This window comes from Impatiens glandulifera, chromosome 6 (assembly GCF_907164915.1).
Source record: "Impatiens glandulifera chromosome 6, dImpGla2.1, whole genome shotgun sequence".
NCBI lineage: Eukaryota > Viridiplantae > Streptophyta > Magnoliopsida > Ericales > Balsaminaceae > Impatiens > Impatiens glandulifera.
The window spans coordinates 4,361,340-4,385,702 of NC_061867.1; the positions used below are offsets into that span (position 1 = coordinate 4,361,340).

The following is a 24,363-nucleotide window of genomic DNA, read 5'->3' on the forward strand; positions in this document are numbered from 1 at the left end:
AGTCATAATAAATTTAGGACAGCCCATAGCTGATTGTGGAGCACCGTACAAGTAAAAGACATTCTTACCCTTACTTCTATTACCAAAGCAATTTTGACTTTTTTACTGCTTAGGTTTCAGTAAAATATTTATTATATTCATGTAATCCCAAAACAAAAATATATATATATATATGTTTGAATACTTGAATATACCTTTTTTACCCTCGTCTTGTAGACAGTTATAATTATTGATTAAATAATAGGTTTCCTTAATAATCAAGCAATTTGTGACTAACAGTCCAAGATAAGTGGAATCTATTGAATTAATTAGTCTCTAATCATGTGATAACATTATAAGATCTTGTCTTTTTTACCCTTTTGTAAATAAAAAAAATTGTTAAAGGGTAAGGGTGAAATAGACACTCTTTGGATGATTTTGGTTTGAAATTTGTTTTATTTAATTGTGCAAATATATTTAACCTTTCAAGTTCTTAACTTCTCTTTTGTGAATGATTTTTTTTTTAAATGACTCATTTCATTAATTCAAATTTGTATGTTTGTAATTTTTTTTTATACAAAAACTGTTCAAGATAAGTTATGACATGTATGATAAAAAATTACAAACAAAAATGGCCAACAATTCAAAAAAAAAAACAGAACTCAAAACGAGCATCAAAGAAGGAAAAAGGATTACCACGAATAAAATTGAGATTTAAATCAACACAAATATCAATGTTTTGAATTTTGAAGACTCGGTAATTTGTGATCTTTTTGGTCATAATTAACTCAAAGAAGTTAAAAATGAGAAATTACAGTGTATTTTAAGATAATTGATAAAAATAAAATTCTATAAAAAGTAGAGTTTCATAGCTAAATAGTATAGGGCATAACTCATATCCTAAAGGTTATGGATTAAAGTTTTCATACATCCAGACTAGTTACAAAAAAGTAAAATTCTAAGAAAAACTATGTAATTGCTATAAATTAATAAAATTGAAAAGAAGATAAATAAAGAGTTTAAAATTTTATTTAATTACTATAATTAGAAATTAAAATCAAATCAGGCTAAGTGGTGGGTTAAGATATATATATGTTCTTGAAACTTACATTTGTTTTCTTATGCATCCTCCTCATAATTTTTTTTTTGAAATACTTGAATCCTTGAAATCAACTTATTTGAAAAAATATATATATTTCTTATTAACTACATATACAAAAGATAAATCATTCCCCCAACAACATTATATTTTTCAATTATTTTTAAGTAAGACTATTATAAATTGAAGTTGTATAATGAGTTAGAAAATCAAAATTAATTAAGAGTATAGTAATAATGAAATTGAAATTAAAGGAGATTATTATTGAGGGGCACAAATGCACACGTTAAAAGCTTACACTAAAATCACCTTTTCTTCTCTCAAACAAAAACAAGGAGAGGAAAAGGAAAAGAGTAAGAAAGGGGAATCATCACCTCATCTCTCTTTCCCTCTTTCCCAAATTCATTTTACTTTTTTTTTTCTTTTTTTTTTCTATCTTTATTTCTTACTTTTCTTTCTTTCATCTTTTCTCCCCCCACGTCCACAAAAGAAACATCAAACCTAGCTTAGCTTAGGTTAGTTTGATTGATAATTGATTAATGATCTCTCTATCTTAATTATATGTGATGTTTTTCTATAATGTAGATTTCGTTAGGGTGTTTGATATGTTACATATGTCTAATCGTGAAACTTATAAATTAGCTTTGTTGAGTTTAATTTAGTTTATTTGTTAAAATAGACCAATAGTTAGGTTACGGGTTCGATTCTATATGAAAGTGTTTTAACTAGAAAATATAACTACGATGGTAGGGTGTTATGTTAGTTCTCCTTATTTTAAAAAAAAAATTAAAAACAAACGAGACATTATACCCTCTCTAACCTTCTTATCAAGTGTCATTTTCTCACATATACTTCACACAAAAGAAACAACCATTCACTTCATACCTTGTCATTGCATCTCTTTCTTTCTCTCTCTATTTCTCTCTATCTCTCTCACACACACATATTATCCTAAATTTCTCTGCAACTACACCCTCCTCAAAGAAGCTCCATCCCAAGCAAGACACAAAATTTAACCTTAAACACCAACACCCAAAGCTCCAACCAAGAAGAAGAAGAAGAAGGAAGAGGGTTTTTTTTGTTTGAGAAAGAATCAAGAATCAAGAATGGAACTATTCCCAGCTCAACCAGACTTGTCTCTGAAAATCAGTCCTCCAAACAGTAAACAACCCACATCAGGAACCTGGAATTCAAGAAAGGAACAAGAAGACATAGATTTAGGATTCTTGAAAACAGCTCCTTTTAACTTCTCTCTTTCTAACCCACCTCGTCCTTCTTCCTCCGACTACACTCTCCATAACTTCCACCGATTTCAAACAGCTCCGGTCACCGCCCCCGCCGCCGCCAACAATCTCTTCCCTTCATTCCAACATCTCTATCATCAAAACGTCTTGAACCAAGAACATGGATTCTTGAAACCCATTAAAGGAATCCCAATTTACCATAACCATAATCATAATCATCCTCATCCTTACACTTTCACTCATCATCAACCTAATTCAGACACATCTTTCACAACCAACACTCAAAGTTGCACTAATTTCTCATCCTCCACTTCTCCGGGAAGAATCAACCGGTCTAGGTTTCTTCCGTCGACTAGGTTTCCGGCAAGGAGGAGCATGCGGGCACCACGGATGCGATGGACTACAACCCTCCATGCCCGTTTCGTTCATGCTGTTGGACTCCTCGGCGGCCATGATAGTATGTTTCATTTTAACAATTTTTTTGAAAATAAACATTTATGGATGTTAAAGATCTCACCTTTACATTTCACAGGAGCAACACCCAAATCAGTTCTTGAATTAATGGATGTTAAAGACCTTACCTTGGCCCATGTTAAGTCTCATTTGCAGGTAATTAATTAAACCCTCATTCTCATTCTTCTATCTCTTTTTCTGACTTATTTCAATTCCATAAAACTATTTTTATTATAGATTTGTCATTAATTAATACATAAACTCACTCTCTCTCTCTCTCTCTCTTATGCTCAATGGTCTTGTTAATTTATAGAAAAACCAGATTTAAAGAATAGATTATTTAAGTTTTTTCAACTAGATCTAATATGGATAGTCTAGAATTCAAAGAAATTTCAACCACCCACAAAGAGAAGACATATGAATGTCATAAAACTAATTAAATAAATACAAAGCCCAAGGAGATTGATTATAAACCAGCCATGGAGCCGAGCCGAGACAGCTTTATACTCAGTATCCTAATTTTCAAACAAATTAAAAAAATTTCTTATTTGAAAAAAAAAATAAAATAGAAAAGAAAGAGAGAGAGCAAAATAGTCCAAGAAAGTACAGGACATCATCATTTCTCAATGATATCTTCCATTCTATCTGAACTGGTTAGTTGACCATGGTTATATATATTAACCCTAGTTCTTCATTATAAGTAAAATGTGCAACATTTTAACCTTTTCTTTATTCTATTCTTGCAATTGATCATATAATGTACCCATTATAATATTATCTTGTTTTTGTTTTGTTTTGTTTTATTTTGAATTACAGATGTATCGTACGGTTAAAACAACAGACCGAGCAGCCGGTTCATCAGGTTGGTTATTAGAAAATTTCTTGCTAATTTATTCGATTAATTAAATATCGAAGATTAATTAATTTAGGGTTTGTTAACATTAATCAGATTTATATGATCAAAATGGGTTATCTGGAGATACTAATTCAGAAGAAGGAACTGAAAATGAAATTCAGAAGAAGAATAAAACATCCGACCATGATCATCATCAACAACTTTCAATTCAACATGGAATCAAACAAATTTTTCATCAAGAAAATGTCCTTTGGAGCAATTCCTCAAGGTAAGATCGAGATTAATCTTAATTAACACTTATAATCATATTATGTGTGATTTTATTATGGTTTAATGATTAATTAAACTTTATACATTTTAATTTAGCATGAGATTTTTCATAAACAAGTCATATTTTAGCTAGGCTTCAACTTACCAAAGTTAGACATTTCTAAAGGGTTTATTTAGTATTTGAGAAAACAAACCATTGCTTTTAAATCATAACATCTTGTTCCAAATAAACCCACAGATTTGGTTGGTATTGGGGATCATGATCTGTATATAAGCATTAATTAAGTTAGAAAAATTATTATTTTTGAAAAAAAAAAAATTATTTACCAAGTAGCTAGCAAAGACACCTGCATCGCTACTCTTTGCATTGAGTTGGGTTCAGTGTAAGTAATAAAGAAGGAGATAAATAGAAAGCAATAATAATACATTGATAAAAGTGAAACATTTTCATCTATCCCTTTCATATTGTACCACTTGTAACTTTATTTCCTGGACTTATATTTACAGCTTTCTAGCATATTGTAAAGAATTGTTTTAAAAAAAAAAAAAAATTGGATATAATATGTCTTGATAGTGAAAAAAGATTTATACACTATTTATTTTCTCCAACATATCATAAAAAGAAAGTAAAATGATGAGATTTGGCTGATTTTTTCAAGTTACTATTTAGTTCTCAACTTTGCTATGCTCCTTTGTCAAATTATTCCACAGCTAGCATACTTCCCATTCATTTTCATTATCCTATTATCAATAACCTAAACAAAGAGCATCTCTTTCCTAGGGATTTTGTGGGGTCAAATAATAAATTTGGTCCTACAAATTAGGAGACTTAGTTCCAAAGCTTTGCCTATATGTCTCATGATGGACCCAATTGTTGAAAAATTGGCACCAAAGCTATGTTCCCTTTGAAGTTTTCTCCTAGGGCTCGTTTGATTTAGCATTGACCGGTGAGATTAATAGTGTAGGTCCTATTGATTTCTTGACTTTGGGTGAGGTGGGTATCTAGGGTTTATGTTGGTGTTTTAGGAATTGATGATGTGATTTTTCAAATTATTTCAACTTTGTGTGTTTGTGTGAGTGAATAAAGAATGGGCTATCACATGGGTGTTCAACTTTATTCAAAGGGTTGTACATATAATGCAAAAAGTAGGGTAAGTGAGGTAAGATAGGGGAGTATATATAAGATAGTGAATAAAAGATGGCTTGCTTTTATTTCTCCTTTCTCTCTTTTTCTTCTTCTCTTTTGAGATCTTTTTGTTACTTTATTTTTCTCTCACACACATACTCTACTCTCTCATTTCTGCATGGCTTCCACTAATGGTAAATATTCTCCTTACTTTGTTTTGTTTGCTTTGTAGCATGGAAACATGGCTGCATGACAAATCTTCTCCTAATATACCATCTCATGAGGTACATTACTTAATTCCCGGTCCATTCTACTTTTCGAATACATTTACAATGGTAATTTTGAATTGTTAGATTGATTTCATTCTCCACCCATGAAAAAAGAAGGAATATATCGCTTTTTACATGTTTTTCATAAATGTAAAGTGAACAAAAGTGGGGACAAGGGGCTTTGAGAAAGTTATATGGGTAATCATGTTCTAATTCAAATGCCTAATAGACACTTATTAGCTAAGCAAAGAAGATTTCAATTAAATTTTGCTAACAAAACATCTTTTTCATTAAAAAAAATGTATCATGGTCAACCAAAGTTCACTTAGTCGCTTCTTTATTATATAGTTATCCCCCACTTGATTGATCAATACCTTGAATCAAGAGACTTCAAACTGACCCACCATATATATTAGAGTCATCCATGAGATCAAAGAAGGAAAAGGGAGTATAGATGGATATAGAAAACAATTAAGGATTATTTCTTATATTGACATTTTAACTTCTTCACTTAGTACTAATGCTTTGTTTTGATATTTTGGTTAATCAGAAAGATGTCGATGGAAACTGCTTGAGCAACGAGAGAATGTCTGATGGGAGTTCATGCAACATTAACTCGGAGTCGACGAGCCAAAAGAAGCCTAATCTTGAATTCACTTTGGCCATTCCACACTAATATATAACCATCCCTCAAACTTGCAAGGAATTTTAACATGTATTGCTAGATGGCGAAGAGAATTATGATCAGGTGCCCCTTAATTTGGGCATGGGGAAACTAGAGAAAGATCATAATTAAAGCTATTTTCTACATGAAGATAGATTGAGAAAAAAAGGGAAAAGAAGTGGTTAAAAAGAAGGATAAAGGGGAAGCAAAGAAAGACAAGAAAGCAACAAAAGGAAAAAAGGATGGCTGAGAAAAAGCTAGCAACCATGTATGCATGAGCCTTAGAATTATTACAACTTGATTGCTAAGGCATTTCATCTGACCTAATGGCTAATACTATGTCTATTTATATATATATATTAGAACTCAAATTAATTCTGTCACAATTTTGGAGGCCATGTTGAGTGTATGATCATGATATATATAGTTTCTTATGGATCTGTTTTGTTTTTGGCCAAGTATGAGCTCTTTGATATAATTTTGTATTCCTAATGCTTTATTACTAGTTTGTATTCAAATGTGTGACATTTGTTTTTATCTATACAAGTTTGTAACTTTTTTTAAAAGGCAGTCTATTTGGTCTTTTTTTTTCTTGTATATAAAGAAACATTAGTTATTATTTCTATCAATGGTAATCACTGTCACAGTGAGAGGTTCCATGGAGAATATTGTCAAAGAGATAAACTATTTCAATATAATCGCCACAAGTTTTTGTTAACTAATGAGCGTAAAAATTGATCGTGTTTAATGTGGAGAAAATCCATTGTTATTATGCCTATTTATCATGACAATATTTTCCTTTTAAATAGAGGATCAATAACGACAGGAGGAAACTCGCACTTAAAGATGTGACAAAACCATGTATAGCAATATTGATCTTTATATGTATAAGGCACTAGGGTTATTTGTGGCTTGATTCAATTTTTATAATTTAATCAGATCTGAAAACAAATTCGATCATACAAAAATTGATATTCAATAATTGACCTTCAACTAAAATGATTTTGTTAATGAAGTTTAAATATTGTTGTTTAGTTGATCATAAGTTAGTGGATTATCTATTATATTATATATATATATATATATATATATATATATTTGTTTATAAAATTTATAAAAATAAAGTTCTTAAAATAAATATATGAAAATTAATAGCAATGATGTTAGCTCAGTTAATTATTGTGTGTCTAATTAATTAACGATTTGGAACATTATTCAAATCATTTAAAACAATATCGGTTTTCTTTTCATCTGAATTTGTTCACTCGATTTTTTCAACTTAGTTGATTTATTTGCGCACACCTAATAGATATAATTAAAAATATTTAATCTCTTATATAAAATAAAATATTGAGATTTTGTTCTCAAATATATTTATTTTGCCATTAAATTTATTTGAAAAGAATGTTTAAATATTCTTCATATTGATTTATTATTATTAAGTTAATGTTATATATCAAATAGATCAAAAGGTTGTACTTGAACTTCATTTGCTCGTAGTTAGAGATATATTGGTTTTATGAGATTTAGTTGATATTTGTCTATATAGTTTTCTCTTCCTAAGGCATTGCACATTCCATAACTATGAGCGGTATAAAGTATCGTTGTCAATAAAACACCACTTTTGGTAGGGAATTCAAATTACAAATGAAAATTTAGTCATTGATCTTTGATTGGACAAGACTAAACGACTTTGAATCGTTTTTGTTGAGTGTTTTTTTTAATATATTAGTATATTTTAGTTGAAATTTATGGTGTTATTTATGTAGAGACGATGACATATTTTTGTGAGTTGTCTAAAATCAAGATTGTGTGTTTGTTAAGATATATTACCTAGATGATTATTGATTTTAGACAAATAGTACGAATTGAAATTGATATTTTAGTGAAAAAACTTCATACTCAAGTATGGGAGAAAAACTAAATTAGTTAAATATAATTTGTCACAAATTAATCAACCAAATCATAAATACAAGAAGATGATCAAAACTAAGAAGATAATTAATGTTTGTAGAGATAACTTTATAAATGGTATTGCTATATTTTTTCTTGGAAACAAATACTAAATGTTAAAGTGTGATGATGAAGTGATTCTTGGTTACTTTTATTATATTTTGGATGATAAAAGTTGTACTATTTACCAAAGAAGTGAAGATGATGATATCTCCATTCATTGCTTTTGGCAATATCACATGCTTTATAGTAGTAGTACTCTTCCCTAGCAAAAGGAGAAGAAATGAATTGTGCTAACATCAACTTTGGAAAGAGAACAAAAGATGTTAAGAAAAAAGGGAATAACAAAAGATATATAGCATCATACAATCTTTTTTCAAATGCTATACTTTATATTTTAAAAAAATAAAATAAAATTTTACTTTGCTTAACCATTTATTCTTGAAATGAGAGAAAGGTATATATTCCCAAATTAATACCTTTTTTTAAAACATTTATTAGTTTTGTCCTTTTAAATAACCATATTTGATGGGTATATAAACTAAGAAAATTAACATTATATATATTAAAGGGTAAAATAGTCCATATTATAAGTCTCACATACATATAAACATTAATAAATCATAGATTTCAACATCAAATCAAAACATATATAAGTAGAACATGAGTGAAGGTTAATTATCAATGTGATCTAGAATAGAAAATTAATGCATCATTACTATTATTGCACAATGCAAGGTTACTTACATAGTTAAAATTACATAAATGCCCCCAGACTTGTTGTTGACTACTTTTGAATGGTAGATGACTGTCCTTTTTTCTGTTCCTACCTAGCTTACATTTGCCTTTAGTATTTAATGCATTGCTGTCTAATGTGTGCACGAAATTTAAGAAAATTTATGGGTTTTTTTTTTAAACAAATGCTTTCACTTTCAATTACAAAAGTAGGTTTTTATGGGTGGAGCTCAATATTTGTGTTTTCATCTTTACATATAACAAAAATAGAACTTTTTTAAAACCACCAATCTCATTATTACGATCTTCTTCGACTTAAAACGTTTTACGTAGATTTGAGTTATGGTAATGGTTAAGATTCAAATGTAATTAAAAATGTTAGGATAAACTTTATAGAACAAAGAATTAATTACAGCTTTTATGTATATAAATATATGCTAGTCCATAAGTGTAAGACAAAAGTAACACCACATAAAACCTTTTATGAAAGTTGATTATTCCTCCATCTCTTTCTCTTTTTTCTATCTGTCTCTTCAAATTAACATAAAATGGTCCAAAAAGCTTTAGTTGTACAATGATGGCATACTTTTTTCTACATTCATGCATGATTCAGTGCCCCATTGAAGCCATCCCTCATCAAATTTTTTGATACAGAATGACCATTGATGGATTTGGCAAACTAGAGGACAAGAGGATAGATAAAGAGGGGGCCTTCATTTTTACTATTCTTATAACGCTTTTAGTTGATGAGTACAATGTCACTACTTTGCCATGGAACAAATTAAAGTGGACCGCAAAGATATTCGCAGTTTCCCTTATCGGATTTTGATATTTGTACTTTGAGTTAGGATTGAGTATGATGGGCAAATGATGGAGTTTTCTTTTATCGTAGTGATTCACATGTGTTATATTGACGGGACCTAAAAATTGAAGAGGTATTCTAAATTGGACATAAATGTTATATCACTGGATAAATTTTAAACGGGTCCTTAAGATTTATGGTATTTTCAAAGTGGTTCAAAGTTTTTGAAAGGGTAGAAAATTTTCATTTATTCATGATGAAATAAAATACTTTGGTTAAATTAGTCGAGGTTTCTTCTGCTTGATGGTTCAAATAAATTGTTGTACCGATCAATGTAACAGCTAGTTTCGCAATATATATAGATTCTTCACGGATTTGAAAAAATAAAAAACAAAACGAGAATCCACTTGTTGAGATGCATGATTATGGCGCCCAAACATAGTGAAAAACATATGTCATGAATAATCTCTCCATCCCACACATGGATGATGAAAGCAGGATGGAGATAAAAGAGAAAGGTCTCTTTATGACAATAATGAGAAAAAATTGATTCCAACATCGATAAGATTGAGAATTTATTAAATCATGAGTCGAAAGATAGGAAAAAAATATACAATAATTGAACTAGTTACTACATGACTAAGGGTAGATCTCAATATGACTTACCGCAATAAGTTAACAAATCCAAGTTAGTCTTAAATCAATCAAGTTTGTCATGACCTATTCTTTAATTAATGATTTTGTTTGAATATTACACCATGAATAATAAGAATAATGAAATTTTGTTTTATAAAAAAATGTTATTAATAAGTTATCGAGCTCGTAAATCCTTAAAAATAACTATTAACTCTCCGACCGACTCTACTATCTTTTCGAAACGGATCTCAGAAAACGTCATACTAATAGCATTATAAATTATACGCATTAGATGACTACGATCATTGAAAATTTAACGATTATATATCATATCAGTAACAACAATCTAAAGTTTACAAAAACTACAAAAAATGCTTAAACTACTTATTGTCAATCAAATGCATAGAGACTATTAAAAAATTTCATACAATTTTTTGACAGTTTAAACTAAATAAAGGCAATAAACTATTATATAATTATCTTACATATATATAAATAATTTAACAATGACATTAATTATAAAAAAAAAAAATATAGGTTAGGAACATGATTTGGGCCTTGTAAGGTTTCTTATATTATAACTGGGCTTATAATGACTGTAATCTATTTTATAATATAATTTATTACACAATTATTTAGTTGACTAACTATATATGAGTTATTTAAATAACCTTAATCCAAACGAGACCTATATTTGTTTGATAAATAATAAGGGCTCATTTAACTGGTTGATCAAAATATAATTCAAAAATATATATTATTGAATTTTAAATTTTAACAAAATTATATATTTATGAATGAAATAGTACAGATAATAAAATAATATTAAAAATATAGAAAGGGACTGTAGGGAAGGTGAGTGGGACCCTTAGGAAGGGCAGACCCAAAGAATGTCAAATTATTTAACCATCATTACATTATCATTCAATCTCGACCCACGAGCGTAAACACGTGTCACCATCCTGTCACGTGGGTTAGACAGGACAACACCCTGCTGGCCATCAGATTGCTGTTTTTTATTTATTTTTTTATTTTTTCTTGTTTTCATTCCCATCCCAGAAATTAATTACCACTGTTGAAAAATTCTGTCATTTTCAACTTTTTCATATTTTGTTACTGCTACCCACTTTACTTTTCATCTGGGTTTTGTTTCATTTTGGAATTCATTTTAAGCATAATTTTGTGAGAAAATATGAAAGTTTCTAATATTATTCATTGTAAAGTTTATGATATTGTTTGAACAAATGATTTTTCATCACTCAAATATATACCAACTTTCAATAAGAACTCTTTTTTTATAGTAAAATTTAAATCAATGTTTATTTTTTAGATAAAACTTTGTCGCATTGACTATTAGCCTATATACGCATAAAGATTGTCCTATGTATTCATATACATTTGATTTTATTTATTCGCAATAACTTACCCTTTGTTTAAACTACATTAACAACTTATTACGCAATCACAATATATTTACAATTATAAGCTAAATCAAACTAGTTTATTATATTCTAAGATAATGAAAACATTTGGAAGATCCATTACTTTAATTTGTCTTGACATCTTTGTCAATCAAAAGACTTTTTCCATATCCCAAGAAACATAGGATATATTATCAAAATATAGTTACAACTTTGAATAGAGAGAAATTATCTTCTTCTCATTCAATTTTATTATTAACTAATATTAATGATCACAATTAACATGCAACCATATATATAGATATATTGTGTTGTTAGTAATGAATTTTTCTTTCTTTCCCCAAAAAATAATAATAATAAATGTAATTTAAAAGCTAACTATATATATATATATATATAGCTAGACTTAAATAAACATATGGTCAAGAGGAAAGAGAGTGATGTTGAACAGGTCGAGGAACGTAGCATGAAAAAAGCTGTGAAAATTAAATGAAATGGGTTCCACCAATTTCTGCCAATATTGCATTAAAGGAAAAGTAGTGTTGTTAGCTTTTGGCTTTTCTAAAAGGAAGAAAAGAAACCCCACCCTTGTTTCTAAAAAGCATTTTTATTTTATTTCATATCATAAACATTCAATTTTCGCTTTTTTTTTTCATTTTTAAACAATTTTTTAATTAAATCTAAGATAAACCCACAAAGTAAAACCATCCATTCATTATGAATTCTTCATTATTATTATGTTTTAAAATTATATTTTTTTTTGTAAGATAACTCATAGCTAGTGCACACTTAAGAATTGAAGTTTAAACATATGTCCTTGATGAAAATGTCTTGTAATAATATACTAATATAAAAAGAGACTAGCCTTTATTAATATGGAGGAGGGTGAAAATTTGTTGTAAAAATTAAAATAAATAATAATATGGAAAGTGAATTTACCTATAAGTCCAACATAGGGACAAAATAGACTTTCATTATAAGAGAGAGAAATAAAAAGAAAAATAAGAATGATAGTTAATTAACTTTAATTTATCTCAAACGTAAAAGAAGGCGAGATTCTCGCGGGACTGAAATAAATACCATTTTCTCCTTTCCAACAGTGATGTTTTTGCCTTTATATTTGGAGCCATTTGGTATTATTGTCATTTGGGATTAATTTTAATACTTCTTTTCATTTATATATATTTTTTTTGTTTTTTTAAATAGTTAATATATATTAAAAACGTTTTTACGACAAAAACATTACATTAACAAGAATAAAAACACGTTACTAAATATATTACCGAGCTCATAGATTTTAAGAAGAATGAATAACTCTCCGACCTATTTCATCTACCATTGACTGAACTACTACACTCATTAAAAGTTGAACAATTTCTCTACAACTAGATAGTCTCAAGAAAATAATCGAGATAACTCAAATATGTATAAATCTCAATTATATTCACAAACAAACTCCAAATACTAGTCTAACCCATAATTTTCATAGTTTTGGATTAAAATGACTAAAAATTGTCTTAGTTTAATGAAATAAAAAGTAAATAATTTGATGGATGAATTTGAGAAAAGAGAGAGAGAGAAAGAAGTAATATAATAATGAATAGATCTGAGTAAAATATGGTTTGAAAAAGACGAAAGCTTTAGCATTTGCCCGTGAAGGGCCCTAAGGAAGGGGGGGAGGGGGGGGGGGGGGAATGAAATGATTTTGTAATCCATTGCTTTATGATTGACAGACATAGAGACAGACATGCAGACATAGAGACAGACACATCGATGATTCTGACGATGGACGGACGGACGACGACAATAGTAATAGTAGTAGTAATAGTACGTACTGTCACTGCTGCATGATTTCTGCAAAAATCTCTGCCGTGTCATGTGTCATCGCTTCATCGTCTCATCTTCATGCATCAGCAGCTTTTCTTTCTTTTTAATTTCTCTACACAGAAAAAGGAAAAAGGAAGAAGAAGAAGCAGCTATTGAGAAAATGACCTTACTTATCTTCCTTAATAAAAACAACCCATGTCATGTCTTTGTCTGCCCGGCATTCAAGACGGGCTCTCTTTCTTTTTATCTTATTCTATGTTTCTTTCCTTCTAATTAATGGACCTCTCATTCTATCTATCTTTTACTCCATTTCCATTCATTAACATCATCCATCCATCCATCCATGAATTGAATTGAATTTGATCAAGTGCAAGAATGGTCAATTTGATCAAGTGTTGTTATATGCATATCATAGTAGGCCAATGTATTTAGTACCCTGTAAAGTAAATGAGGATTTGGGATTTGGGTTTTGACCCACATATAATTTCATTGATAATATATGGATATGATGTAATAAACCTTTATAGGGGGTGAGTGGGGGTGGCCTAATATTGAGAAAATGCAAAGCTAATTAATTTGGAGTTGAGAAGATGTGCAAAAGAAGGAATTCCAACAACAACAAAATAACACTACTTAAGTTTGTTCAAATGGAGGGTCTTAAAAAGGTGCTGAAATCTTGAAAACAAAGTCGAAACGATAGAGAGAATTCAAAAGCAATTAAAACTTCCTCTAAATATTCACACATTGTTGTTGATTCTAGGTAATTCTCAATTCTAGAGGCTGTTTGAACTCCCAGCTCCTTCTTCTTTAACTGCTGCTATTGCTACTACTTCACCTGATACTTCATTCTTTGAATTTCCAGTTACCTGTAGAATAAGACACACCAAACATATCTTGATGAAACACAAATTTGTATACTTCATCTGCATTGTTCTTAATTCAATTCAAATGGTTATATATATAACCCGAGAAAACAAGTAATAAATTGTAAGTTCTTACTTTTTTTAGAAATAATATTAAGTAATCAAAGCATGTATTGAAAGAGCTCTCCATAAAGATTGGGTTTTGGAAAATTAGTCAAATAAGATGTTTACTTGAACTAACTGGAACACTACATGTTAGGATGTCCTAGTGGGGAGATAGACATCTGAAGGCCCAAGGTTACATGTTCAGCCCAAACTCTTTTCTTAATAATAAAAATTATTACATTATATTAATTTATATTTGTAACATATGAATTAATTTGAAGTAATATTTTTAGCCTACTTCGCTTTAATACAGATTAAAATTTAAATTTTATGAAGTACAACCGACACTATAATCTATAACCATTAAACCGGATGTCATGAGTTCATTCCAACTAAAAACGCATTAAGTTGAAGTGGAGTCGTAGTAGCTTCCTAAATTAGAAAAAAAAGAATTATATAATTTAACTATTGTTTATCTATTAGTAAATGTATGACCTCAATCTAGTTAAAAATTCTCTATCAATGTAAAAATTTATCTGTAGCAAAGTAATTGTTTATAAGAATTCTTAGTTAATGAAGCATGTAAAGAATTTAAGGAAGTGATGATGGATACCAAATGCACAATTAATGTGATTAAATTTTTTTCTTAATAAACTAATTTGACATGAATATGTGTCCAAGGGGATTGGCAATATGAGTCCAAGGGGATTGCCTTCATTAAGATTAATACGGATTTCACCATAAATTCGGATACTAAGCGAGCTGTTGTTTCTATGATTGATAGTGATGAATTTGGGCAATTGCTACTGATAAATTGGAACCGGATAATTGGGGATGCTTTGCTATCTCATGGGTTATTGCATAGGCTTAATTTCCCTAATGGCGGAATGTTTATTTTGAGTTAGACTCTGTTAATGTTGTTGACAAGGAAATGATTGTTGGACTGTTCACCAACTTTAATCCGAATCGGAAGGAAATGATTGTTGGACTGTTCACCAACTTTAATCGGAATCGGATCAGCTCTTTCAGAATATGTTTCAAATGCTGTACCATTAATAAAACGACGTCGTTTTATTAAAAAATCTGTTTTAAAAAAATTATCCTCTCCCGATTTGACTCTCTCTCTCCGTTACTGTTATTTCTCCGTCTTTGTTAGCAGAATCAACCAGACAAAGACTTAAAAAAGTAAGAAATCTCGTCTTCGTTCTTAAAAGGTAAGACTTAAAAGCGAGGATTTCTTAGTCTTCGTCTATACAAGTCTTACCTGGAATGAAGACGAAGAAATCCAGTTGCTTTTACGTCGTCCTACTTGGAATGAAGACGAAGAAATCTCGATTTCTTACCTTTTAAGTCTTTGTTTGGTTCATTTGGTTAACGGCTCCATGCTAACGAATACGGAAAAATAACAGTAATGAAGAGAGAGAGCGAGTCAAATCAAATCGGGAGAGGATAATTTTTAATAAGACGTCGTTTTATAAACGGTACAGCATTTGATACATATTCTGAAAGAGCTGATCGACTCCCTTTAAACTGACATTGAAAGCTCTTTGGATCTAGCACCAACTTTTGGTCTAGTATCCACTTTTCATATGGCAACAGACTTTATTGCCAAGAAGGCTTGTTGTAGAGATTTAATTTCTATTAAATTGGCTAATATTTTGTACAATAAGCTTCATGATTCTTAATAAATATATCTTTTTGACCAAAAAGGGAAGAAAAAAGTCTTTATTATATAGAAATATAAATTTATTAGATATTATAACCATAAGGGGATTTTTGTTGTATAATCACTTTTCTAAAATGTACTATGAAGAGTGGAATAAGGTCTTTTGGAGCACTAGAGAAGGAAGAAGAATAATTGATAAGATTGATGGTTTGGATTTCAATGCATTTGGAGTGTTGAGAAAGAATGCTTATGGAGTGGGATTTGCAAAGAGTCGGAGGTGTTGAGGTTACTTGGTGGAAAGTTGTGCGGTTAACAAAGGTGATCCCAAGATATCAATTCATGGCTGACATTTTAAGAATTAACAGAATATGACAAGTTAAGTAAATTTGTGCACATTGATAATGTCTAGTGTCTTTATTTCCATGATTGAGATTGAATTGTGTATCATATCTTGTGTGTGCCTATTCTCTTACTCTATTTGGTAAAAGGTGGACAAGTGCATGATGATTCCTAATGTTCCAAGGAAGTGGCATGGGATGAAAGAATATATATTTTAATTTAGGAAGATAACATGACCCCTTCAATTTAAGGTGTTTTAAATGGGAATCGAACTCGTGACATTTGTTTTTTAGGCAAAGACTCTTTCCACTTGAGCATGAAGAAATAGATTACTAACTACAGTACTACACTAAAGAGGATTGTTTCTCTTCAAACATCTTCCAGTGATTTTTTGTAGTCATGCTCAATGAAATTTGGAGAGAAAGGAATTCTAGAGTCTTTTCAAAAATTAGTAGAAATGAAGATGTTTGGAGAGATGTCAACCTTAGTGGACCGACCCTTGCTGCCTTACTGCTATATGGAGGAGGGTCCCAAATCCGTTTCAGAATTAGCTCTTTTGCAAAGAGTGGAGCATTGATAGTGAGAAAGTCATGAAGAATACTGAATACATGAGAAGATAAAAAAATGGATGCGTTGTTTAGTGTTGTGTTAAACTTTAGTTTGAATTGTAGTTGAATTTTTGTTTAGTTTTTGCCATGTTGGAGGCAAAGCCTGTTTAGCTCTCCATTTCAAGTTTGTCATTTTATCTCTTTTTTTGGATTATTAATAAAAAGTTGGTAGTTTAATTTTTGTTTAGTTTTTGCTATGTTAGAGGCAAAGCCTGTTTAGCTTTCAAGTTCGTCATTTTATCTCTCTTTTTTTATTATTAATAGAAGGTTAGTAGTTTTCTCCAAAATGAAAAAGTAAATTTATTTTGATTTAAAAATAAAATTGATTGAATAAGTGAATACATCAAATACATCCTTAATTTAGGTAAATGGGTATACCAACCCAATTTAAATTTTGAGTAAATTGGGTTGGGGTATTTTTTATTTCTTTTTAAAAGGATATTAACTAATGCTCACCCCTAGATGAGATATACAAGCACTAGAAAGATGAAAACATGCACAAAAATAGCTACAAATCCATACCTTATATTGAAGGTTTGTTATTGTAGACCTTAAAAGAGAATCACCAAATGTCAATCTCAGCCCTTTGACAAAGTCATCACGACTTATCTTTTTCATCTACAATGTTGGCGTGGAAAGAGATTGCAGGAATAAGATAAGTACAACCTTTTCATGAAGACAATGAGCAAAAAAGAACATCATATAGATAACATACCAGAAACAACTGGTAATTGTCTTTAACTAATTTCATGTCATTGGGAGGTACTTTGTTTTCAATTTCATGAAATAGAAGAGTAAAAGGCATCCAGGGAGATTTTGGGGTCCTTCTGCCAGTTGAAGCTTGAAATCTCTCCTTCAAGACCTGCTCGCGGTTATTCGCCTATAATAAGTGTATGTCAATTCTTCAGGGGGAGAAAGGTCGTACCTTGTAAATTTAATTAGAACAACAAGGCAACAGGTGCTATTGCAGTTTGAATAACAAGTAATTGTCAATTAGAGTATCCAAGTCAATAGAAGTGAGTAGATGATCAAGCATGAAAAAAAATATGCTTCAACCACCATAAATAATAAATAAAGATGTTGTTAATTGAAAGCTGCAAGTTTAGCTCAACTAAGAGCTCTATTGGCACTACTGCTTCTTAGATTACTCAAAGATACATGAAGGCAAAACATGATAAAAGAACAAATAGAACTCATAATTTGAGAGTGGAGAGTGAGAATTACAAATTAGAAGTACAAGATAAAGAATTCAGAAAATTGTTTCTTTATTTAGGCACTTTCTGGTTAAAATTAAGTATGAATTTTAATACATGAATATTAAATTTTGGGTTCTCATGTTGAACCCCAAAATTTTGTCTGGGCATAAACAATAATAGGTTGGGCACAGCAGATAAACACAAATCACCCACAAGGTTCGATCAGAATGAGCATTTGTATATTCTATTTAGCTTAATCTCATGCTTCGAGCTGCGACAAAATGTGTATTATTGCAGCTCAATAACAAACAGTAAACTCTTCCTAATCAGATTTAGATTAAATTTGAGATAACAAATATTAAATTATTACTTTTTCTTATGTCAAAGTTTGTAGTAATCAAGATGTCATGAATTCATACATCAACCGATACTTATAGTAAACTAATTTTGAATGAAAATCATTTGATTGAATCAACTAATCATCTAATTCATTCTATGAATATGAACAAAAATAATCACATAATAATGAATAGGTAGAGCAACATAAACCCATTACAGATGCTGAAAAAAGTGGTCAAGAGGAAAGATATTGGAAGCAGTGTACAACATGGACTCAGAATGTAAGAACTTCAAGGTCACTAACATTCATGATTTATGTGTTTGTTCATAATAACTGAACATATTCAGAAATTTATTGGTTATTTCTCATCTGGATATCCAGAAACAAAAATAAAAGGTGTTTTCAAATGGGGTCAATGAAATCTATCACCACATGTGCTCATATCGCATATTAGTCCCATATATAAGAGTCCAAAAGACTACAAAGAACAATCAGGTCAAGGAAATCAAAAGCATCACACACAGTGACTAATGCAGCTCTCCATGAATCTAATTGTGACTAACCTGCACTCCCTGAGAACAAGTAGTGATTCCTGAGTTATCAAGCCTACTTTCATTTGCAGCAAGAAATCCTGCAAATAGAAAGAAGCTACTGCTAAATATATTACAGATATTTGATCTAGAGAAAGCAATGATGAAAAGGATACATCCTCTCCCAATTCTGAAAGATAGAAGGCACTATTTTCAAAACAATTAAGATCATTAGCCCCACAAAGGAGAAACCATGAATGATTGAACGCAACATTGCTTCACAGCTTAGAAGCTTTGCACTTTTCATATCGCAATCCATTGTTTATATGAGCCTGGACAGCTGAGAGCATCTGACTTGTCTCAGACAATCCAAGTTTGTCAGTAAGACCGAAAAATCAACCAGATGGAAAATATATATTGCAGACATCAAGCTTATAGTTCAAAATAAAACAGTGTCTAACTGGAAAATATAACAGGTAATGTCACCTGCATCATCAGAAGACACCTTGAAATTGACCACAAATTCTGGGTAAATATGAGTGTTCATATTCATATTCCACACTATATAATGACTTGGACAGTGAAGATCATCCACGCCATTATCATACTCTTCACTACTTGGATGGAACTGATTGGATCCTGGATGAAGAACTTCCGTGTTCCCCATTATTACTCGACAGAATACCATGTGTCGCACCCCATTTTCGTCAACATCACAATAATTTACACTGCAAATTAGGAATAAAAAGAACAGACAATGAAAGGAAATTAGACCCAGGCCAGTAAAAGTTTGACAATTAACTATTGCTATATACAGATGAAACTATATATAATCCTGGGTCTGGAATCTGTTAGCAGTAAGATATATGAATTTTATGTATATATGCATATTGTGTAGGCATGCATACATACATCTCTACATCTTATTTTTGTGGCAATTATACTTCCCATCAGAGTTCAAATGTAAAAAAAAAAAAAATTGTGCAAGATAAGAATTAAAATGGAAAACTCCTGATAAGTTTATATTAAAAATAGTTTTTTATACTGGTAGAAGTATCATTGTCAATGAGAAAATGAAGAAACGATACAAGTGTCACTTGGAGGGGAGACAACGAAAAATTCAAGCATTGAATAAAAGGGACAAAATGCTAGAATAGCTTGGAAAGAATGGGGGAGAGAGATTCACATTTTATTAATGAGGTCTATTTATAACACTATCTCTAACCTCCATTTATCTCATGTGTATGCTAACTGCAAATTATTAACACAGGCCATAGAAAGTCCACAGTAAACATCACAAGTTACTGGCCTACCATCTTCAGCAAACTCCAATGTTAATATGCAAAAGGAGGAAACAGAAAAAACGAGAAGATCATGCTCCTTTCTAGATGGAGGTTAAGTGGTTGATTCCATCTATTTCAATGGGTGATGAATATTCTTAAACTTGTTAACTTGTCATAAAAAGAAATTTCACTAGTTATAAACTTGTGTTAGCTAGTGGCAACGAACCATCAGAGGAACAGAAAACAAGAAGATTGTGCCCCTTTTTGGATGGATCTAAGAGGTGATCCCATCTATTTCAATGGGTGATGAATGGTGAGTATATTATGCATACTCTACTAGGAAAAGACGAATAATGTTTGCGAAGTGGACAAGAAATACTAACCCAGTAGCAACTAAGTTTAACGGTGTCAGATAAACACCAACACCAAATGTGGGCTTAGTTTTTGGCATGGCTTGATACCCAACCCCATACTTCATGATACTGGAAACTGCAGCTTTCGGCAACGGAAGCCAAGCATATTGAACATTTGCATCACCACGGTACTTTTTGGTGATCTCAAGTTGCTTTTGGAATAGCTCCAGACGAGCATCTGCTGAAGCACCAGAACTGCGATAAATTTCGAGGATCTCTGCCTTTACAGATGAGCCCAAACTATTGAAAAACATTTTACTTATAGTATCAGAATCAAGATTTCTAGAATCAGAACTAATGTCATTCACAAAATATTTCACAACTTCGTTAGTTTCTACAGCGTCCCCAGAAACGTTTTGATCAGGTGTTACACAATTCACCTCAACTTCTACATTATAGGTGCCGACATCAGATGTTCTTACCACATCATTTGACTCATCAGTGTATTCGTTCAACTTCTGGCAATCTAATCCATCCACTTCAATTTCCAGTTGAAGATGGTACTGATGAGGCAATCCAGATTGATCATTATGATCAGCAGCTTCATCATCAACAAAGGTCTCTGGGAAGAAGCATTGACCCGCTTCATCAATCCAGGCAATAGATTGCCCTAGGCCGGTCTTCAGGTTCAAAAGCATCATATGCACAAAATCTAGAACAAATAGATTATCATTAAACTCCACTTGACTGGTCGCTTTATTCATCCAGAGATCTTTTTTAACTATATTCACAACATCACAAGGAAAATCACTCCATTCACCGTTCTGATAGTACATCAGCCGCTGTGGAACTCCACTATTCGTAAAACTTGAATAACACTTATACGCAGATCTCACACGAGCAGCTTTATCACCATACAGACCACTGAGTGCACCCAAGTTCACTCTCTTAGTAATCTTCCTAGTTGACGGGTTTAATGAAATACGGCAAGGTAACTTGGAGTTGACACCAGTCGGTTCATTGTCATTTCGGACTGAGCTCCGTCTGTTCATGCCAACCACAACCTGATAGCCATTACCCAACACCTTTGCGGATTCGGATTCCATTTTTTCCAAAAGTATCGATTCTTGAACACGGATACAAAGTCAATAGCACAAAATTGCAATAGAAGTAGAACGCAATTAGTCCTGGTTATGCCTCATAAGAAAAAGCAAGACATTTTTTTGATACTTCCCAACATGAGAAATTTGTTACTTTTTACGTAAGTCAGGAAATTAACCTGAAAAAAAAAGAGAACCCCTCTTAGTGACTTCACAACTTACAAACAGATATCAACAGATAAATTCATATAGCAAGACAAGAAACCTAATGGCTTCCTTAAATAGAAACCATATTCTCCCATGTAATAAAGACAACCCGACAAGGAAACTAACAAATAAAGAACTTAAGATTTTTTGCAAATTCATAAGATGACACAAGTGTAAAACCCGTCTCCTCCACAAATTCTCCATTTGATTCAACAGTAAACAACAATTGAATGTCTAGTAGTTAATTTTATCTACAAAAGAAAACTTGAATCCAATCATAAAAGTCACATCCCTCAGATTTAATATCTTACTGAAATATGATCGGAGCAACCAAAGAAAAGAGAAGTTCATCACAGAAAGATTTTCCCATTCATATGGGTTCAAATATTTGCAATAAGTATTGAGTTCTCTGTGACACCACTAAGTGTAAAGTATACCTTATTGGAGTTATATGAAATGATGGTTTGTGTGATTAGAAGTAATTTTATAAGATGATTATGAATTTTATCCAAACAAACAAGCCCTAGATCTTCAAACAACCAGATTCAAGTACAAGCAAAATATAAACTTCAATTACAAACAAACATTAATCCATCGAAAAAACTCATGGGATCTGATGAATACAGCATGAAATTAGCAGATAATATGAAATACCTAATATGATTCACAAGATCAGTACCGATCGTGTTAAAAAAACAGAAGCAAACACGAAAAAATCCAGAAAATTGAAAAGAAAACAGATAAGATCTAATAAAAGATGGGATTTTAGTGATTGAGTTGGAAAACATACAAAGAAATTGAAGATAGAATTTGTGTAAGGATAGATATACGTATATAAATCCCGATTAACTTGACCAAGCGAAGAAGATAGAGAGAACAAAGAGAAGTCGACGGATTCTTCTTTCTCGATCTTTTCTTCCTTTTTCTGTTGGTGGAATTCAAACCCTAAGTCGGCCTTGCTCAAGTAATCATCCGAAGCCATTCAATTTGGACCGACTTAAGGAAGGTCATGGGTGTGAATAATTGCATGATGCTGATGTTCCATTTTTATTTTCTCTATTTTTAAATTGTCTTTTTTTTAATATTTATTTTTTTTTTTAAAAATATATTTATTCAATACCATTAGATATAAATGATAGTAATTTAATTTTAACAAAACAAAATAATAATAATAATAATAAAATAATGTTTAACTTGTTCACCAAACAAACACGAAACTTATCGATATTAACCTTTGGAGAATAATGAAAAAAACACAATAATAATAAAAACGAATGTTTAACTTGTAAAAAAAACGCACCAAATTGAGATTAACATTTTAGAATAATATAAAATACTTTTCTTCTTTTTTAATTTAACGGCAATAAGTGATGAATATCTCTACTTTTCCTAAGGTCATGGGTTTGAGTCCGTCTTGCGGCAAGTTCTACCTATGTTAAATGGTTAAGTGTGTTTGCAGTATATGTTTAAACCGCGAGAATTAGTCACACTCTAATGACAAAGTCCAGCGTTCTCGAAAAAAAAATCTCATAGAATGAATATTGACTATATTAAAATATAATCTAGACATTATTTTTAGTAATTTGTTTTTTAATTAAATATCTTCATATAAAAATAAATGTTGACAAACCCTTAACTTGATTTATGATCATTTAAAAATAAATCAAATTTAATGTAAAATGGGATTGGACCAAATATTTTAAAATATTATAAAAAATAATCATGATTTATTTGGATGCAAATAACCATTAATCAAACAAGGCATTAAGTAATTTCAACGGAAAAATCAAATAAGAACAACTCGTGGGGCCCGCTTTCAATTTACACGAAAATTCTTAGAGGATTGGGGCCCAAGTCATCTAATATAAACTACTTTGATCTATTTGGAACTTTATTTTTTTTTAATAAGGGTAAGATGGGAAAGATATTTATAAGATTTTTTTCTATCTAAATTAACCTAAAAGGTTAAACAAGGTATAAAATTATAAATGGACACAACTCTATTAAAATATAAATATAATAACTTTTATTCATCTACAAGTGGCATATAAGTCAATTTGCATGAAAAGGGAATATAATTGTTAGCTTGTTTTCCAAGCAACTGACTTAATTAAAATTAATTATTTCAGAAAGAAACAAAAAAAAAAAAAGAGCAAAATTAATTGCTTATTTGAAAAAATTTCAAACATCTAAAATAAGAAATAGAAATTCAATTATTGCTGGTTTGTATCAGATAGTTACAAAATAAAGTTTAGTCATGGTTTAATTTTTTCAACAAAATACATAGGGATAATTTGAATACAGTTTTATTCGGAACTGAATTTGAAAAAATTAATAATATTTTGTTGGGTATTTTTTTTAAAACTTGAGTTTCTCATTTAAAGTGCGATTAATCTCGCTCGCTAAACATATAACTCACAAACACACTTAACCAGATGC

The 24,363-nt window shown here is 30.6% G+C and overlaps 2 protein-coding genes across 5 annotated transcripts; one reads left to right on the plus strand and one right to left on the minus strand.

Moving 5' to 3' along the window:
• The first annotated feature begins 1,895 nt into the window (after positions 1-1,895).
• On the plus strand, positions 1,896-6,462 carry LOC124942844 (probable transcription factor KAN2). The gene is made up of 6 exons (XM_047483413.1): positions 1,896-2,779; positions 2,855-2,931; positions 3,592-3,637; positions 3,725-3,899; positions 5,260-5,311; positions 5,847-6,462. The coding sequence occupies exons 1-6, from the start codon at positions 2,185-2,187 to the stop codon at positions 5,970-5,972; spliced, it is 1,071 nt and encodes a 356-aa protein (XP_047339369.1). The 5' UTR covers positions 1,896-2,184; the 3' UTR covers positions 5,973-6,462.
• Positions 6,463-13,885: 7,423 nt separating this feature from the next.
• On the minus strand, positions 13,886-22,910 carry LOC124941299 (inactive poly [ADP-ribose] polymerase RCD1-like). Of its 4 annotated transcripts, none has more exons than XM_047481602.1 (7): positions 22,715-22,910; positions 20,648-21,896; positions 19,468-19,709; positions 19,015-19,082; positions 17,631-17,777; positions 17,438-17,533; positions 13,886-14,200 (listed from the first exon to the last, which is right to left on the minus strand). In XM_047481602.1, the coding sequence occupies exons 2-7, from the start codon at positions 21,721-21,723 to the stop codon at positions 14,108-14,110; spliced, it is 1,722 nt and encodes a 573-aa protein (XP_047337558.1). In that variant the 5' UTR covers positions 21,724-21,896; positions 22,715-22,910; the 3' UTR covers positions 13,886-14,107. The 4 variants fall into 4 exon arrangements, with proteins under 4 accessions (XP_047337558.1, XP_047337557.1, XP_047337556.1 ...); XM_047481601.1 differs by having other exon boundaries at positions 17,631-17,780; XM_047481600.1 differs by having other exon boundaries at positions 17,631-17,795; positions 22,755-22,909.
• Between the last annotated feature and the right edge of the window lie 1,453 nt (positions 22,911-24,363).

Coding starts and splice junctions, on each gene's coding strand:
- LOC124942844 (XM_047483413.1), top strand. CDS start 2,185: ATGGAACTATTCCCAGCTCAACCAGACTTGTCTCTGAAAATCAGTCCT. Junction 2,780..2,854: donor ACTCCTCGGCGGCCATGATA/GTATGTTTCATT, acceptor TACATTTCACAG/GAGCAACACCCAAATCAGTT. Junction 5,312..5,846: donor CTAATATACCATCTCATGAG/GTACATTACTTA, acceptor TTGGTTAATCAG/AAAGATGTCGATGGAAACTG.
- LOC124941299 (XM_047481600.1), bottom strand. CDS start 21,723: ATGGAATCCGAATCCGCAAAGGTGTTGGGTAATGGCTATCAGGTTGTG. Junction 17,796..19,014: donor CTTGTTCTCAGGGAGTGCAG/GTTAGTCACAAT, acceptor CACTTATTATAG/GCGAATAACCGCGAGCAGGT. Junction 17,534..17,630: donor ACAATTACCAGTTGTTTCTG/GTATGTTATCTA, acceptor CCAACATTGTAG/ATGAAAAAGATAAGTCGTGA.